The 17,979-nt window shown below is 38.3% G+C and overlaps 1 protein-coding gene across 1 annotated transcript; it reads right to left on the reverse strand.

Moving 5' to 3' along the window:
* Positions 1-9,351: 9,351 nt before the first annotated feature.
* KLHL31 (kelch like family member 31) lies at positions 9,352-13,239 on the reverse strand. Its single transcript, XM_009687024.2, has 2 exons — positions 12,068-13,239; positions 9,352-10,170 (listed from the first exon to the last, which is right to left on the reverse strand). Exons 1-2 carry the CDS (start codon positions 13,237-13,239, stop codon positions 9,438-9,440), a joined length of 1,905 nt encoding a protein of 634 aa, XP_009685319.1. The 3' UTR covers positions 9,352-9,437.
* Positions 13,240-17,979: the final 4,740 nt, after the last annotated feature.

Genomic DNA, 17,979 nt, shown 5'->3' on the forward strand with positions numbered 1-17,979 from the left:
GATGTACTTGAAATGAAACAAAGCCTGCATTTCCGTAGCCTTTGGGAGTTTTTATCTTGTGAACATTTGACTAAAAGAAGAAACTTACCAATTTATATATTGGATTTAAGTTGGTATAACGGACAGCATAAATCTATGCAAGAAATCTATGCAAGACCTACAGCTAAATTATGGATAAAAGGGAAAACTAGCTTTCTCTAATTAAATACTTCACTCGTAACATGGAACTGTTTTTGAAAGAAAATGATGATATAATGAGCTCTGAAATGTATCTGAAATACAGAAATGTAAAACTTATGTTAGTGCCTTAAGTAACAAGGCCATAAGAAATAAAAGATACAGCTAATATTTACTGCATACCATTTTTTTCACTTTACTGAAACAAAGCCTTTGTCTTTTATGCCATAGTCTAACTGTACATTTTGCAGTTTTTACTACACAGATTCCTAATCTGACTCCTTTTGTATTTTGCTTCCTCAAAATTGTCCCTGAATTTTGATCTGATCTCCTTTAGCTCTAGGCAATGATATATATTATTCTTTCCACCCCAGATGCTTGGGCTGTTTTGAAGATTGTAACTAGAAGATGAAGGACCTGCCAGTTCAGAGACAGGTTCTAAATTGTTGTGGTACTGTGTGTTAGCTTCTATCTTTTCTTTACAGATAAGCCCTGGATTTTACCATCTGCTCTCAATAAGGTGTCAGGCACAGCTCTGCTCTTAGAGAAGATCCGGGTGGATATTTAACATTTCTTTCCTGCCCCCCTATTCTGGCTCCAGGAAGAAGTCATCTACCAGTGATTTATGCTAGTAGCCCATTATTTTTCCTTTCATGGATGAGATGTGCTAGAAGGTGACACTGAAGGAGAGGCAAAGCTGCAGGCATCTCCCTGCAGCGGCTCCCTGCCACCATGAAGAGGGCGCAGCAATGCTCCCTCAGCCTCGTTCCCCCACCAGCCAGCACCAGTGCACTGGTAGCCTTGGTGGGAGTCTAAGGAGAGCCTTGCTCTTCTTCCCTTTCTGCGCAATGAGAACAGGTTGAAATCCCTCTCCTGCTGCTGTGATCTTGGTTATGTTTCCTTAGCAGCGAATGGTAAAACATTGATTTGAACAGGTGAATAACATGTCTTATACTACCTTTCCTTCCGTAGACGAGACCTCCATACAAAGAAATCTCCTTAGGCCAAGGAAAGGAACATTCTGTCCTTTTCTGGAGCAATGCCATTATTCACATGGAAAGGCAAGTGTGAGACAATCCAAAGTTCAAGTCCTCTGTCTGAGGATGGCTGGGCATTGTTTTATTGATATACCTCGACATTTCATGTTCGCTGGGCAGAAGTTCTGCACCTACTTTCCCTAAATATTTTGCTTCCTCATGCACACCACAATGTGAAATACAAGATGCATGCCTTTTTTTTCTTAAAAAAAGATGTTTTCTCTATCTTATTTACATCTAATAAATTCCTAAGCAGTCTTCAGGTGGTAACAACATTTGCTTCTGCTATCCTGGACCAGATTCAGACATCACCACTTGAATAGATTTCTCCCCCAGTGGAAATAATACTTATACTTAGTATTTGAATAGTTTTCTACAAGAACTTGGAATGGGTGGTGGGAAAAACAGTAATGTTAATTTTGATAAAAGAATTGTTTATATGTTATTTACATGTACACAAGTACACAAGTTATATTAATTATAACCCATTTCATGCTTTTACATTTACCAGACCTTCTAGGACAATGGCTTGAGTGCTATCAACAGGTTTTCACTTCCTTGTAGAAAAGATGCTAACAATGCGAGGGGGTTTCTTTTCTTTTTCCTACCCAACTTTAAATGTAAATTAACAAGACTATATGAATGAGAATGTATACATCAACAGATGATATCATAAAAAAAGAAACACATCTAAATCAAATAATTTTTCGCACCACATGTTTCTGGATGCAAGTAATATCACTGCAGAGTTTAAAGAAGCTGATAAGTGGACTATTCTTAGTCTCATTAGGATGCGGGGATCATAAAAAGTCAAAAGGAAAATATTTCCCTTGCAGAATTTTTTACAAAATGGTGTCTAGTCAACTGATGCTCTCCAAAAGAAAAAAGTATATTTATGCAATTAGATTTTGTATGCAAAGAATATGTATGCAAAGGGATAGTGTTTAGGAACTTCTTAAGCCATTACTATTCACAGTTTAACTTTTCCTGTGGTTTCCTTTGAAAGAATAGCAAACATAAATCTAGAGGATATAAGATTTAGTAAACATCACTTCATTATCCTAGTCTTCTACAGGCATTAATTAATTCAAGCTTAATATTATGCATACACTACATGCCTTGCCAAACTGAGATTGCAGTGCTTTTATCGACATCTTTCTTCCTTTGTTTAAATATCTCAAACAGGAGGAAAACTGAAGCTAGAAATGTAAGAGGTGGTGGTTACAAATGGGCTGGTTACTCTAGAGGATGTGGGAACTCTGTTTTCCAGAAGTCTTTTCAGAGTGGAATTCAATGTGAGATTAAGACAACCACACTAGGTGTCTACATATATTTGCAAGCATTGATATTTGCTCACAGAAAATGTGTTGCAGGGCCATTTGAGACACCTTAGGTACCCTAGACCCCCAGGACTGGTGGACATATTAGCATATCAACACAACAGCTGTGCACTTTGGACTGGCATGCAGAGACTAGCCTGGATACCCTGCAGTGCTGGAAGTGACACAACATGCCTATGTTTAGGCAAATGAATTCCCCTTAAGGGCTTGACTTGATTGTTCACAGATAGACATCTAGTGCCATTTGTGATTCTTTGCAGCACCTAAGACATTTGCACAAGGTTGGCAGATATGACACAGGACCTATAGAAAACCCACATCCTTTTAGAGCAGCAGCTGGAGACCAGATCAGATCGACTAGGGTATGCTGACTGGTACTAGACAGGTATATTTGGACAACTAAGTCCTAACCTTCAGACTTAACACATAGGTGAGCACACCCAGAGGCATGCAGTGCCTCATAAGGTGCCCTAAGGAGGCCCAGCAGCTGTCCTAAAAGTGCCTGGGTCCTGGTTCGTGGCCATCAGTCTCCTGTGGCTGTCTTGCAGACAGAATGCCAAATAGCACAAAGCACCTGTGCTTAGGGGTCTGAATCAAGCCTTTGGTGTCAAACACAGGGAACAAGTTTTGGCACTTAAAAAATTCCCGTCAGTGGAGCAACTTAACCTGATTTCAGAATTATGACTACATTTTCCCCCTGAAATTTAGACGTTTTTAATTCTAGTAATGTTTCTCATAGGATCAAAATGAAAACAAAATTGCTAATCAGGTATCTAATCTGTCGTTCTTTCTTATTAGGCATGATGATTATTAAAAATAACTGTGATATTCATTGTTAAAAAGAAAGCCATTGTCCTTGTGAAAAAATGAAAAGGATAGGATAAAAGTGGCTCCAGGGTTGTACTGTATACCTTCCTATGAAGGTGGCTTGACAGCCAAAGCGTAACAGACATTACCCAGTTAGCTGATATGAAAGCAAGAATCAGCATGAGACTCGGAAAACAAAGGATATTTGAGTTGCAATCAGTAGTTAGCTATATGCAGACACAGACTCCCATTTTCCAACTGACTTTACAATAGGAATAATTTGTTTGCTCTGTATGTTAACAGTTTTATTTAAAGCATACAACAAAAAAATAGTAACATGCTCTTATTTCCTCTTAACAACTGCTACACTACAAATCTTAATGTTTTAAGATAACATTCTCACATTACAATTGCAGATTTTTCTGTTGAAATATGTTCCCTTGTGTTATTGCATTCCATCCTAAAAGTGTGTAATTAGAAAACCTACTCATATAAGCAGAATGTCTAACACTTACAAACCGGGAAAATGCTCTACGTAAATAAGTCATAGTCCTAACTTTTCATGTTGACAAAAGCAGCCAGGGCATCAACTAGTGTAATATCCAGTGTATGCATGTGTGTGTTCCCATTCTTAACAACAGAATTCAGCTAAGAATTCCTCATATATTTACTAATTGCTGACTTATGAAAGAACTACATTTTTATTAAAATTTTAATTTTCATTGAGATAACAATGAACTCATACTAGTCTTTTGCATGGCAAAACTCATCATCTGGTATTATCTGTATCTCTCATTCAAGCTACATAGATTTCCATGTATTCTCCTTTATTCTTTAGGGAACTTCTGGGAACAGAGCTCTGAGAAGTGCCACACTTCCAAAGGAGCATCAATGACTAATTTTTCACCCCTTTCTCCCAACAGGCATACCAGACTTTGTCCTTTTCTTTACTGTGGCCAGGAGCTATGAGATCCTTTGAATTAGAGTCACAGATGAGCTTTATGTACTGTATTAATCTGTGCACCAACATCTTCTTTGGTGCCCTGTGGGATAGTCACTAAGTTAGGGAGTAGAAAAAGTTAAAAAAAAGGGCAACACATCATTTATATAATAGCCCAGTGTGACTCCAGCAGGATGGAGTCAGAGTGCAAACAGCTGCATTAAACTTTTTTGATTATTTATATAGAGTAGACCTTTGACAAAATAATAGAAAGATTAACTGCAAAAAAGTCAGACTATCAGCTTCAAGTGCATTCTCCAAATAGGTAGATTCAGAATTTGAAACAAATGTCTTTGCATGGGTAAACCCAGGTTAGAATGGATTGAGGATTCAATGCAACTCAGAATTCAAGTTACAGTCAATTGAAAACTGAGTCTTGCTTTTCATCAGAAAGACTGGCCTTCCTCATCTACATAGCATAAAGCAAAGGCTGATCTTTGAAAGCTGTATTGCAGTAGGTGCTTCCCTCCAACGCATATTTCTCAAACATCCTTGAGAAATGGGAACTAAGTGTTAGTCTGCTGACTGTGCTAAGTGGCTGTTTTCCACTTTCCAATGTGGAGCCCCTTGTGCTGGCCATGCTGTCTATCGCTCAAGAACTCTGGCTGCCTATAGAGGATTTCACTGAGCAGCTGCCCTCTAAGGAGGGAAATCCTATAGGGAAATCTAGTCTCGAAAAATTTCATGTGTCTGCATGGTAAGTGGACAGCTGGATACTGAGGATCAGTGTCATGCGTCCGTGTTGGCCTTTAGTGGACTTTCATGCCTATCTTCCCATGTATTTAGTTCTTGAATTTGGTTCTCCAAATATAAACACATGAGAATAACTGTATTATAAAAGAAGTCCCACTGAATACAAGAAGGTATTTAGGTGCATACAATTATTTGTGTGATGGTAGGGTCTACACCTAGAATCCCCAAACCTTAGGGCAAAACTCCCTCTAAAACCAGCATGGGTTTTGAAAGAGAACTGCAGAATCCAGTAAATGAAGTTTCAAGGTAATATAAAGGATGGTCTTATTCAATCATTGCATTCATCATTTACTTTACAAATCTCATCATGGCACACTTTTTAACATCTCATAGCTTCGGTTGATGCTAAAATAGTCTACTTCCCTCTTTGACTTGTTAGAACTTGGCACTTAAGTCTACTGTGCTCTGATTAAACCACAAATGATCTTATGAGTTCACTCCAAGAAGAGATTAAATGATCATGAGCTCATCTTAGCAAGAACTAAGTGCAAAATCTTCCTTACATCATAAATTTCCAAAAGTAAATTTCTCTCTCGTGACCATATAACACACTCTCTCATGCACGTATACAAGTATGATGAAACAAGAAAACAAAGTATTATCAAACTCTTTCATTCCTAGACTGAAGGAACATTATTTTCAGATCTGAATTCCTTTGAAGCACAGATGTTATGGACTATAAAATGCATGGACATAAGGAACTTTGAAGATAACTGCACACTTTTTTTTCTTTTTTTACTGTTAGTATAGCTTAAAGAAGACCCCTGTGCTGTTTAGACAATCTACATCTTGTGTAGTTAGAAGCTCTCTGCTGTACTTGATAATATTATCATAGACAGTACTTCCCAAACTACATTTTAAGATTTATTTTGGGGATATACAATGTTTCCAGTTCAACTGAGTTGTTCCGATTAAATATTTGGGGATTGAAAATACTGTGCTGGACAATGATAGAAAACTTCTCCATAACACATAACATACAAACAATTTTTCACAGTTCTAATTAAACAACATTGTACATAAAAATGTCACAACTAGGGCAGTACATTGGTATGATCAAAACAATATTAAGTTCAGCAGATATTTTCACATATTAAGGGCCAGATCCTGGCTCAATGTGCAGTTGAACCCTAAACAGATATTTAGAGAAAATAATGAAAATATAAAGCCACACTGAAGTGCTATACTTACAACAAAACTATTTGTTCATCTACCTAAGATTTTTGGCCTGAAGTACATACTAATTTGTGCAGTGGCAGGAATACGTGGCCAATGTTGCTTGACTCCTGTTCTAGGACACTTCTTTATCGTTTTCTCATGGTGAAGGGCAGTGGAAGCTGAGACAGTGCTTTTGCTTCCAGGTATGGGCAGTTTTGGCAGGCACCTATATGTGTTGTTCTGCCAGAAGTTGACCAAGAGTCTGAAATCCTATACATCATGTTCAACCATCTCAGTGAAGTCAATGGGACTTTTTTTTTAAGATGGATAGGATTTGGCCCCCAAAAGTTTTTAACCCTTTAAGTAGTAGACGGTATTTCATTGCACTTAGCCCATAATTAACAAATAGCTATTTGGGAAACAGAAGATCATTTTTAACATACAGGAAGTGTTGGCTCACAAAAGAGGAAAGCTTGCAACAACATCTGACTACGCATATATTTTAGCACTAAATTGCTAAAGGGAAAAAGAGGCACTTGTGTGTGACACAGTTTAATCCCATATTTATCTGAGGCCAAAATGATTGTTTAATCAGTTCCTAGATTCTCACTTAATGGGTGCCTTAGAAACACTAAATAACTATCTGCTGTATGTATTCAGGTATAATTGGATATGTGCATGCGTGACTTCACTGGCCTGGGTGGATAAGCAACTACATCTAATGGTATTATAATTTTATCAAAATTATTGGAACAGACGAATTTTTCAAAGACCTTCTTAAATACTTTCATATGGAATATTTGGTCATGACTTTGGGAAAAGAAAAAATTGTGCTCTCATCGAAAGAATGCTTTCCCTCACTGAAACAGGCAAGAACAGCATTTTTGTATTTAAAACAAATCAATCTTACTCTGTTATGCAATTGCATGTTTTGTTATGTGACTATACATTTGAAATATTGCTCATTTGAATTAAAGAGAAGAAAAAGGTAACTATATACACACTACACTAGTTCAACCTATATGACAGCACTACTTTGACTGAAAGTCATTGCAATGCAGGATATTCTAATAACACGCAGTACTCAAAAATAGAACTCAGGATTTAAAATTGTGTAGTCAGGATGCAGACATGAACTCGAACTAAATTAGAAGTGTAAAACAGGACTATGCCATATGACAGAGTGAATTACTTCGGCTCTAATACTGTGTCACATTCATTGCTGATGCTCAATACATAACTGTAACAAAGAGCAATCAGATTATGATGGTCCTGTAAATGTTTGCCTCAACAATGTCTGCATTTAGGGACAATTTTATAGAGTTCCCCTTTTGCACATGAGATAAAAATTTGGCTGCCTTGTAAACACTGCTATGCGTATGCTTTCTGATTGGCACTGTAGCTTGGAGATGTCAATTATAATGTGAGGAAACTGCATGTGAAGGCTCTACAAACAGGTTAAGAAGAATGACTTTCTACCATTTTGGTTCTATTAAGTAATTTTAGTTCCTTTTATTATTTCTTTCCTTTGCAAACAGGAGGGTGTAGAAATTTTTTACTGATGGCAATCATTTGGTATCAAACTCTCAGGATACATGTTGGGATGCGTATCCCTTTGGGTAAGGGAATGGGATTAGTTTTCATGATTAATTCCCCCACTGTGTGCTGAAATTAAGAAAAAAATTCTTAGAAGGTAATCTGAGATGAGCAAAGGCTCAACTCTAATCAATGGCAAAACTTCACAGAATTCAGCAGGCCCAGCATTATTCTAGTCTTTGGAAAAAAAGTGAATAAGCACTCATCAGATAATAGAGGGCTGCGATGAAGGCTTCAAAAGGAGGTACATAGTAGTATGTCCAGGAAAAGGTTAGTTTGGGTCATGTTGTGTCTATGCCTGGTAAGAAAGGTGTTAAGATATCTCTGTGTTACTCTTAAGGATTAACTGTGTTACTCTTAAGGAGTCTTCTATTTTATCCAGTTTTCCCATGACTTACTGTTTTCCACCCATATACTCTATTCTTAAAGTCAGATCCTGCAGTCATTATTGAGCCTTTGTTCCTGACTCCATTGGGAATTTGTCAGAATAAATACTGAGTAGGAAAGTTGTCCTACACATCTTCTCTGCGCTTGTACACCACCAGTCCTCAGTGCCTCCTGGCATGCACTCGGCTTCCAGATTTTCCCCCTGCTGGGGTTGCTCCTGGCTCCTTGTGTTGGTGAGGGCCTTCTCAGAAGAGAGAATGTAACTTGGAGGTACACCCCTACATAAACAGGAAGCGTAGGAACAGGAAGAGATATACTGAGTGGCCTTCTTACCTCCCCTCTGGAGTGACAGGAGAGTCTCCCTGGACTGTGGAAGAGGATGCAGTTGTGGTCTGCTCCTTGATGCCTATGTGGAGGTTTGAAGAGCAACCTAGCACCTACAGCAGGCTCTTGGGGCTGGCCCATAACGGTTAAAGGAGCTAATGTATTTTGTGGTTTTAGCTCTTGAAAGGCATGTAAGGTAAGAGAATTAAAGGGTTTCATTGCAGAGAATAGGTGCCTCTGTCTAAGTTAAGGAGAAAATGTTTTGAAAAATTATCTGTGAATACCACTACCCCGAAGAGACCATATGTACACGTCATATGCAATAGCTTTTTTTTAAATGCCTTTCTCAAAATATCAAATGCCTAAAAAAGAACAAAACCAACCAATTTTATGATGACATGGCACATTTCTAAAGTATGTTGAGATTTATTACTAGTAATATTTGACTTTCATTTTGAGTTCTGAAAGCACTTAAAACTCAATATTAAAAAAGCCTCACAACAACCGTCTGAAGCAAGTTTCATCTCTATTTTACAGGTAAGGAAACAAAGGCACAAAGAAATTAAGTGATTTGCCACAGGTAACACAGTGAGTCAGTGGCAAAGCCAGGAACAGAACAAAACACCTCGTACAGTTATGGCATAACGCTCTGTTCCTGCCAATAAAATTCATCTTATCTCTAATATGCTGTTTCACACCGCCTGTATTAAAGATCATGAAAACTGGCCAATTTGCATTGTTAAAACTGTTGCAATGCCAATTTTTTTTTTTTCATATAAGCACAAAAATGCTACTTAAAGGGTTAATTACACTGCTGTGCAGGTAAACATCTTTATTTTTTTCTGGTTAGACCAGTGTTTAAATACTGACTGGCACAGAAGAGACCGAGCTAGCCCTGGACTCCCTTGTTTTGTTGTTGGGCATGGATATTGTGCAACAAGATACTCCCACAGTGGCTTCAGGCAGTTCATCTTCCTCTGCCCATTCATTGAGATCTGGGTTATAGCACTGAATGCACTTCTTATATTTCTTCTCTATTTCATTCCAGCCCCCCACTAAGTAAATTTTCCCATTAAGTGTTGAGGCCCCTGCCGTACTAACTCCAGTTTGGAGGGGTGCAACATAACTCCATTGCCCCATGTAAGGACTGTAGCATTCCACAGGGAGAACATCCACCCTTTCCCCTCGCCCTCCCAGCTGCGAGCCACCCATGACATAGACCCTCTCCAAAAGGGATACAGCACAGTGCCATCCCCTTGGAGTGCTAAGGCTGGATTTATCCTGCCAGTTATCATTAGACGGGTCATACATACACACTGAACGAGAATAAGCATTATTTATGTAACCTCCCGTGACCAGGATCCTACCGTCTACCACTGCACTAGCATGGCAGCACCTTGGCACCTCCAGGGGTGCCTTCATTTGCCACTGGTTGGTTGCAGGCACATAGCATTCAATGGAGGAGAGACACCCCTCGGAGTTGCGACCACCCACTGCAAAAAGGAGGCCATTGAATACATTCAGGCTAAAGTGGGTACGCTTCTGATTCATATTTGCCAGGTGAATCCATGTGTTGAAACGAGGATCATATCTGAAAGCATTAAAAAAAGAGGGTAACTGTCTCAAATATCGCTACAGTAAATTCTACTGTCCTACACTTGTCCCCCTGTGGCTGCATCTGTGGAGTTTCTAAATCACTATTTTATGTTAGTTATTTAACTAGCCCTTTAGAAGTGAGTGGAATGAAACTCGTATTCCTGTTTAAATTTCCAAATAAATTTAGGTTTTGATTATTGAAAAATGTGTTTATATCATTCCAAACCAGTATCATTTCAATAAAACAAATCTGACTTATTCCTGTAATTCAGTTTTGTATAGGAACCTCATTATAATATGCAGAGGTGATTCTTTTAACATTCACTGGAAAATTTAAAACTTTTTTACAATGTATGCCTACGAAAGGCCTACAAAAGCAAAGATGTCAAAATTTACTAAAAGAGTTTTTAAAAGTGCTAGGTGGTGATTCATACTTGCATACTTTTTAAATGTTAAGTGTTTTTCTTTCCCTGTCACTCATGTCAAATTAGATTTATGTAGAAACAACATCTTTACTTCCTAATATCATACCTGTCTGAAATAACATCCTCTGTCCTTGACATTTAAATGAACAATTTTAAGGTAGCAAATGGAAAATTATGATTCCTTAGGATAAGACTGTGAGAGAGATATGTAATTAGGCCCATAAATTTATTCTGTTGCATGGTGAGAGGACTAGAGGATCACATGAGAAAAAGACCATGGGAAAGTAAATAATAACTGTTAGCTTACATAGAGCATTGTTATCTGTCTGCTCTGGAAGCTGACTTGCTCAAGGTTAATGGCAGAACAGGGGGCAGAGCCCATAGAGCCAAACACTTGCCTGACCGTAAATATCCCCTCATCATCCACACAACCAAGGCAAGCCTTATGAGAAGGTGAGGCATAGCCTTAAGGCAGAAGGTTTGGAGAGCAACAAAGTATTCTCCTTTGTGTAACGTATTTGTCTGACAAATTAAACTGCACAATAAAAATGATCTAGAGAACATTTCTTATTCATTAACTTTACAAGTTCGTTGCTCTCTTCAGGAGAGGTTATCTGAATGTTTTGTCTGGGAGCAGAAAAGGAAACATCGGTAGGACCATAGCTGTACGCTGGCATTGCCTTTTCATTGTCTGTTAATAGATAAAAATCTGAGTTTTCTCACCTCTGACCTTCTCTTCAAGCTATTGTGTGCCATCAGCTTTTAGACAAAACTATTTAAAAACTAGCAGGAGTTCCCCATAGCCTAACATACTGTAGTACCTTGACCGACCCTCTTCTAACCTTGCTATCACCAATGCAGTTCTTGGATGACAGTTGATGGGAACTGCAATTATTACAGAAGCTAGGGATTATTTGGAGTCATTGTAGAAGAGAAAATACAGCTTTCAGGAAACGATGACATTGTTTCCTACTCTTGAGAAATAAAAAAACTACAGGAAATTAAATGCAATATAAAAGCTGGTGAAAGTATGCTGGATGGTGCAGAAGAAAGGCAAGATTATAACATTTAAAGCCTATTTTTCAGAATTTTCTGTGATGCATCAGCAGCTCTTGAAATTTAGAAAGTCTCACCCTGTGTGATTTCGTGCATTTTAATGCTACCTTAGAGTCTCTCATAATTTTAACATTTGAATAGGTGTTATTTATTTCCTCCACTTGGAGTAAGTTTTCTCAGTTTTCCTCACTTCTCATTGTGCATCTGTAACCGTGGTGGAGTTTTTGCATGACTTCAGGTGTATATTACTATTCATTCAAACTTCAATATAGAATAGCATCCATACCTCCCCCTACCCTGTCCCCCTTCTCTATGCCTGGACTGCTCATGCTGCACTTCACAGTCCAGCTCGGTCTGTCTCCCCGCACTGTGGAGAATTGATCTCTCCATCCCTTATAAATAATTGGTTACCTGCAGAAATTGCTGACTGCATGCTTGGCCTGGTTTCTGGCATCGTTCTGGTCTTCCCCACCAGCGACATACAGAAATCCATCCATCACTGTCACACACTGATTAAAACTTTTAGCAGGCATTTCACTAAGCTTCTTCCATCCATTTTCAGGATCTCTGTATAAGATGTCTCTGCTAAGAGACTTTTCTGTTAGTGCAGGCCGTCCCCCAACAGTAACTAACACTCTGAAACCTCCCCGAATCCTTGTTCTTCTGGACTGCAGTGTATTCTGATGATAGGGAAGCAAATGGTAGTTCATGGCATCCACTAGAAGTTTATGGCAGTCTGCATCTTGCATCATCCGCGGTACAGTTTGAACATAATTGACAAGGTCTTGAGCTGAGATGGTACCAAAACGGATGTTACCTAACAGATCTGCAGCAAACTTTACTCTTTTTTGGTCAAATTCTAGCCATTTTATTGCAATCTGGAATGCAACAATTTCAGAAGGCAACTGCAAGTCATCATCTGCAAGAAGTTCATTAATCTGATCAAAAGTAAGTTTTAAGAACTGATCCGTTTCTGAAAATTCAATGAAGTTGTCTCTAATAAATTTGTGTGCTGCCTCTTTGGTTGTTTTCAGTCCATATGTTTCTGCAATATTGGCAATGTACATACAATTCTCAACACTGATTTCTTGGATTAGAAAATCACTGCACATCTTTACAAGGGTGTGAATTTGAAGATAGATTGCTGTGGAAATAATACTACCTATTGTATAAAGTGAGAGCGTAAGTTTTCCAGTATAAGCATAAGTAATAACAGTAGCTAGACCCAATGGGGATACATCATTGAGGTCTACTCTTTGCGTGGTTGGATCTTTTTTTAAGATGTTGTGAAAGTAGTCACTGCTTGAAGCCATCACTACCTTGTGAACACTGAAAGATTTGGTTTTGGTACTGATAGTCAAGTCACAAAGAAAATTTTCTTGTCTCATCCTGCTTAGACCTTCCAAAAGATTTGGGCTATAAGATGAGTCGGAAACTTCAGATGAGATGCAGCTGAAACCATTTCCTCCCTCTAAGAGTCCATTCAAGCCATTTAGTTTACTCAGGGGGCCATCTTCCACAATGATAGTCATTTCATTGATATCTGTTTTGTTCTTTTTCACATTCTTCTTCTTAGGTGCCATGACTGCAATGAACTGTTACAGCCAAGAGCTTGCTAAAAATACAATGGAAAAGTTTAAAACTACATTGCAGTTGTAAAATGTAATATCTGACGGATTATGCGACAAATCTAAACTTTGTCAACATATAACAACAAAACACACAATATAATGTATCTTCCTAAGAACAGTTATATTGGCCTAGATTGGAGTGTTGCTGTTTATTAATTACAATGGATACCCAAACTATGAAGCGTACACCTACTAGTAATTCCTTTAAAAAAAAAAAATTATAAAAATCATATTTCCCTATTCTCATGAATTCAAAAAGTTAACTTCCCTTTCTAAACATTAAATGGATTTGCCAGAGTGCAAAATTTTGTAAAAATATTTTAAAGTCAGTCAGGATCTAGATCTGAATTCATTAGTTTGAAGCATCAGAAAAATGTGGGCCCCTACACGGTTCCTCCTTAATCCAGTATGGATTTACAGGTAAGTGAATTTAGAATTTGACCAGGAAACATTAGGAGTGGGAAAAAGTCTTTTAGAAATGAGCAGTGTAAAACATAAAGGAGAAAGTGAATTTTACGTACGATGTTATACTGATTTTAGATTTAGGATCTGATCCAAATTACTTCAAGGTTTGTAACTTTAGATTTAAGAGACTTGCAATATTCTATATCTCATGTAAGATTCACAAATACCTTCTACTCATAGCACACTTTGCTTGCTCTTCCATATCAATAATTTGAAATTATTGTAATCTTATTTTTAGGATTTTGAGGAGCTACAGGAAGAAGAGGAGATGTCTAACTTTTCCTTGAAAAAGACTTTGTGCAAACTCTAACAGATATGTTATTTTAAACACATTCTTTATGTGTGAAGGAAAAAATTATTTCCATACAGTTTTGTTAGAATAGATGTCTGAATTATACATATCAGCTCTAGGCAAGTTCCAAGCTTTGTTGAAATGAAGAGCCAAGCTTTTTTTTAAATGCACTGTGAGTTGGCCCTTAAGTAATCCTCAAAGGAGCTATGCAAAAATATATATGTACATATACCAGAAGAAAAGCACTGATCCTGGAAACCACAGTGAAAAGCAGAATCGTTGAGAGCAGCATTATTCAAATATAGCTCTAGTCTTTGATATATCTGTTATTTCAAACAATCACAGGAGCTAATTTTCTTTGTAATCCTTGTGTTCATAAAAGACAGAACATGGAGAGCTACTATTTAATGGCAAAACAAACAACTGGATTATTTATTAGATCAAATTAAGAAATAAATCTCCATTATTATTTCAATCTACAACCTCATCACATCAAATTTTCCTTAAGCGTACCGCATATAACAAAACAATGTTACAGTTATAGAAAGGAATGGTTGCTGCCTGTGAGTACCAGGCTTTTTTTTTCTCCTGAGGGGTGATGACTACGAGCAGAGCAGAAGAGGGGGAAGGCCATGTGTGCTGCAAGCGTCAGTGTCACTGCATGCTGGCGCGAGCCCCGAACGTGGCTGTGCTAGCGCGGCGGTCAGCTGCTGCCCGTCTCCCCCCACCCCGGGGGCTGCATTCCAGGAGCTGCATCTGTTGAGACCTATCAGAGTCACCTCCAGGAATAGCAACGGCCCAGCAGCTTGCCATTTTAAGATAGGTTCAGCTGAAGGTATATCTGTCTGCTCTTCTGAGTATGCTTTGTTGGTCAGCACAACTTTTTGCAATAAAACTATGCTATCACCAGCATAATGTGCATTTGTTCCCTGAGAATAAAAACTAAATAAAGCTTTTGGATATGTTTTGCTATGTAAGCCACATATTTATAGCTTTTCATACTTATACTACATATATGCTAGCCACTATACTATAGGTACTAGCCACAACTTTACAGCTGGCTAGGGCATATTCTTTTGGCAATCAAATTTTTGGGTTTAAATATTTTAGAGACCCATAACTTTTATAAATTTTCATACATGCGCCACTTAATGTCTGCTGCCTCACTAAGTCAATATAAAGCTCGTTTAAACATGACATTTTAAGCTGTTTGTTAAAAAAATGTGCACTCTACAATTTTTCCTGAAAGATACCTTTTCATCAACAGAAATTTCCCTAGCTAGTTTATTGTATATGCACATAAGTGACAGGGAATGCAAAAGCGGTGAAACAAATCGGACAATCCTGTAATAAATCAAAGTTACTGAACTTTGAAAACCCTGGATGATTTCTTTTTATACAGCCTTTTGCCTTTACCTAATTTATTTCAGCTTAAGCACAGCTCATGCCAAAGGACCCTCCAGGGTCCAAAACAATGCATTCAAACAAACAACCTTCCCCCTTCTACAATTTTATCTAGCTATCCTGTAACAACCAGCAGTTAAAACGCCTTACCCTCCTCAGAAAAACGTCCCAGAGCAGTCCAAGAAGTTGTCAGTGCAAATGCCCTTCCTAGGAAAAATGAGAGGACAGAAGGAGAGGAAAAGTAAAACTAAGAGGGAGAAAAAGATGAGAGGCCACTTGGTAAATCCCAGCTTGCGGTTTCCAGCGTGACCCCTTGCTGTCACAGTGAGCAAAAGAGACCGGAGTCTGTGCTCGGGTGCTCTTTAAAATGACCCCTCCTCTCAGCGCCTCTCTCCCTGCCACTACCCAGCCAAAGGAATTAAGTTTCCCTGGCTTGCCTGGCCTTTAGAAACCAGGGGAACAAACTTGGCTCCTTAAAATATGCAGGTACAAGAAAGAAAAGGAAGGGAAGGTGAAGACAGCAGATCCACAGGGGCTCAAATTTGTGCCGTGTAACTAGAGGGCTGATCACCGGCTTCTCCACCTCAAAGCCAGATGCCTCAGCTCCCTAAGTGACGCTAGGAGGTGGCAAGGTTGGGCCAAAGCCTGTACGCTCTATGGGGAGACGTCGGAAATAACTAGCAGGAAATGCCAAGGGAAAGCTGGAGCTTTAGTTCCACTTTTCGCAGGCTTTCCGCGCCGGGCTCTGGGCGGAGCGGAGGAAGCTGCCTGCCTGCCTGGGCTTCCCAGTCATGTTCTATTTCTTGCCGTTAGGTCATTGCTGCGTTAGAGACTTACTTTGCCTTTGAAAGATACTGGCTTGCATCTCTTCTCCTCTGAAGGTATCGTGACTTTTGGGTTATTAAATACACTGAAATATTTTACCTTCACCTCTGGCCAGCCAACTCAGGAAGAATTTGAAGCCAAATGCCCACACCCCAGAGACATTTCACATCGCTGGAGAGGTAAATGGGGTGTGAGCATCTGTGTGTGGGAAGGGAAGGATATTGGGGAAAGCGGAAGTCAGAGAAAGGGAAGATTTTCTCTCGGTTGTACTTTGTGTAAAGCTTAGGCTGGCAGATTTATTGGATTACCTCCAGGCTCAGAGAGGTTATTGCAACAACTACCGCAAAATAACACTTATCATATTGAACACAAGGGACCCGCTGTGCTACTGTAGTTACACGAGACAAAACTGAAAAAACAGAATGGGCAGTGGGATGCTGTCGAACACATGAAATGAGAGTAAAGGAGAGGGACATACTGCCAGGCACTCCCAGTAGTGATAAGACGACCAGCTTTCTTGAAGAAAATCAAGGGTCAAGCTGCAAAAAATACAGGCCAAAGCCTTCTCTCAAGAGATGTTTTAGGAACTTCCCCTTCATATACTACCTATTTTTTCTCACATGTAGATGTCTACTGCCTAAAATATACTATTCAGTTATCCTAAACATCAGTTTAACATGTGGAATGACATTTATCATCATCTTAATGCATCTCAATATATCTTTATCTTCCAGTTCAACCTATTAATAAAACTCCTTACCTGGACAATTATTATTTACTTTTTTAAAGCTCTGCCTTAACAGGATCAGTTGTAATGATTTCTGCAATCTGACCAAGTTTCTTTATACAAAGAATAGATTCCTCACTATGCTTCATGAGTTTTAAGAAATCGAAAAAAAATAGTTTTTGCAGAAAGAATAGACTAATTTCTAACGCACGACTCCCAAAGCATATACACGCCAGTGACTCTTACTGCATAGTGTTCCCTTTTCTAACATCTCATATCCAGACTTTTATCAATTTTTATAATTTTTATGATGTCTAGAAAACTCAACATTTTTCAGAGAAAGAATGAAATCTCTTTTTCTCTCTTGTTTTTCCAGTTTTTCTTTTGATAAAAGGGATATTTATGATACAGATTGAAGACACTCTCATAATCTGCAGAACGTAAAGATTATTCTAATTTTAATGTCATACCTTAAAAATCTCTTAGTCTATTGTGAAATACATTTAAATGATAATCATTATCTAAAAATATCTTTCCAGCATCCCTATATCATTTACTGTTGAAAAAACAAAAAAACTACAATGAGGAAATATCACTACTGAAGATATAAAACTCATTTATGATTTCCAGAAAACAGTGAACATACTTTCAGCTGTGCAATGTACAGATACCCAACTTGTAGGGCATGCCTCTACAAATCTGTGTGTTAATGCTGACACAATCATCAGACACCTCTCACAGCTCTGAAACATTGGTTGTACCTTAGGAAAAAAAAACACAAAAACTTTAATTACTTGATCTTCAAGATCAGAGGATGATTGAGAACATACTTGGCTATTACACAGTATGCAAGCTCATCTTGGAACTAAGCAGTCATTTTCATTTTCCATTAATCTGCACACAACTAGGTCTCTTCTAGAGCAAAAGGTACCAGGATTACCTGCAAATCATAATATATTTTTCAAATTCAAACTTTGAT

The sequence above is a fragment of the Struthio camelus genome, chromosome 3 (genome assembly GCF_040807025.1).
Source record: "Struthio camelus isolate bStrCam1 chromosome 3, bStrCam1.hap1, whole genome shotgun sequence".
Classification (NCBI taxonomy): domain Eukaryota; kingdom Metazoa; phylum Chordata; class Aves; order Struthioniformes; family Struthionidae; genus Struthio; species Struthio camelus.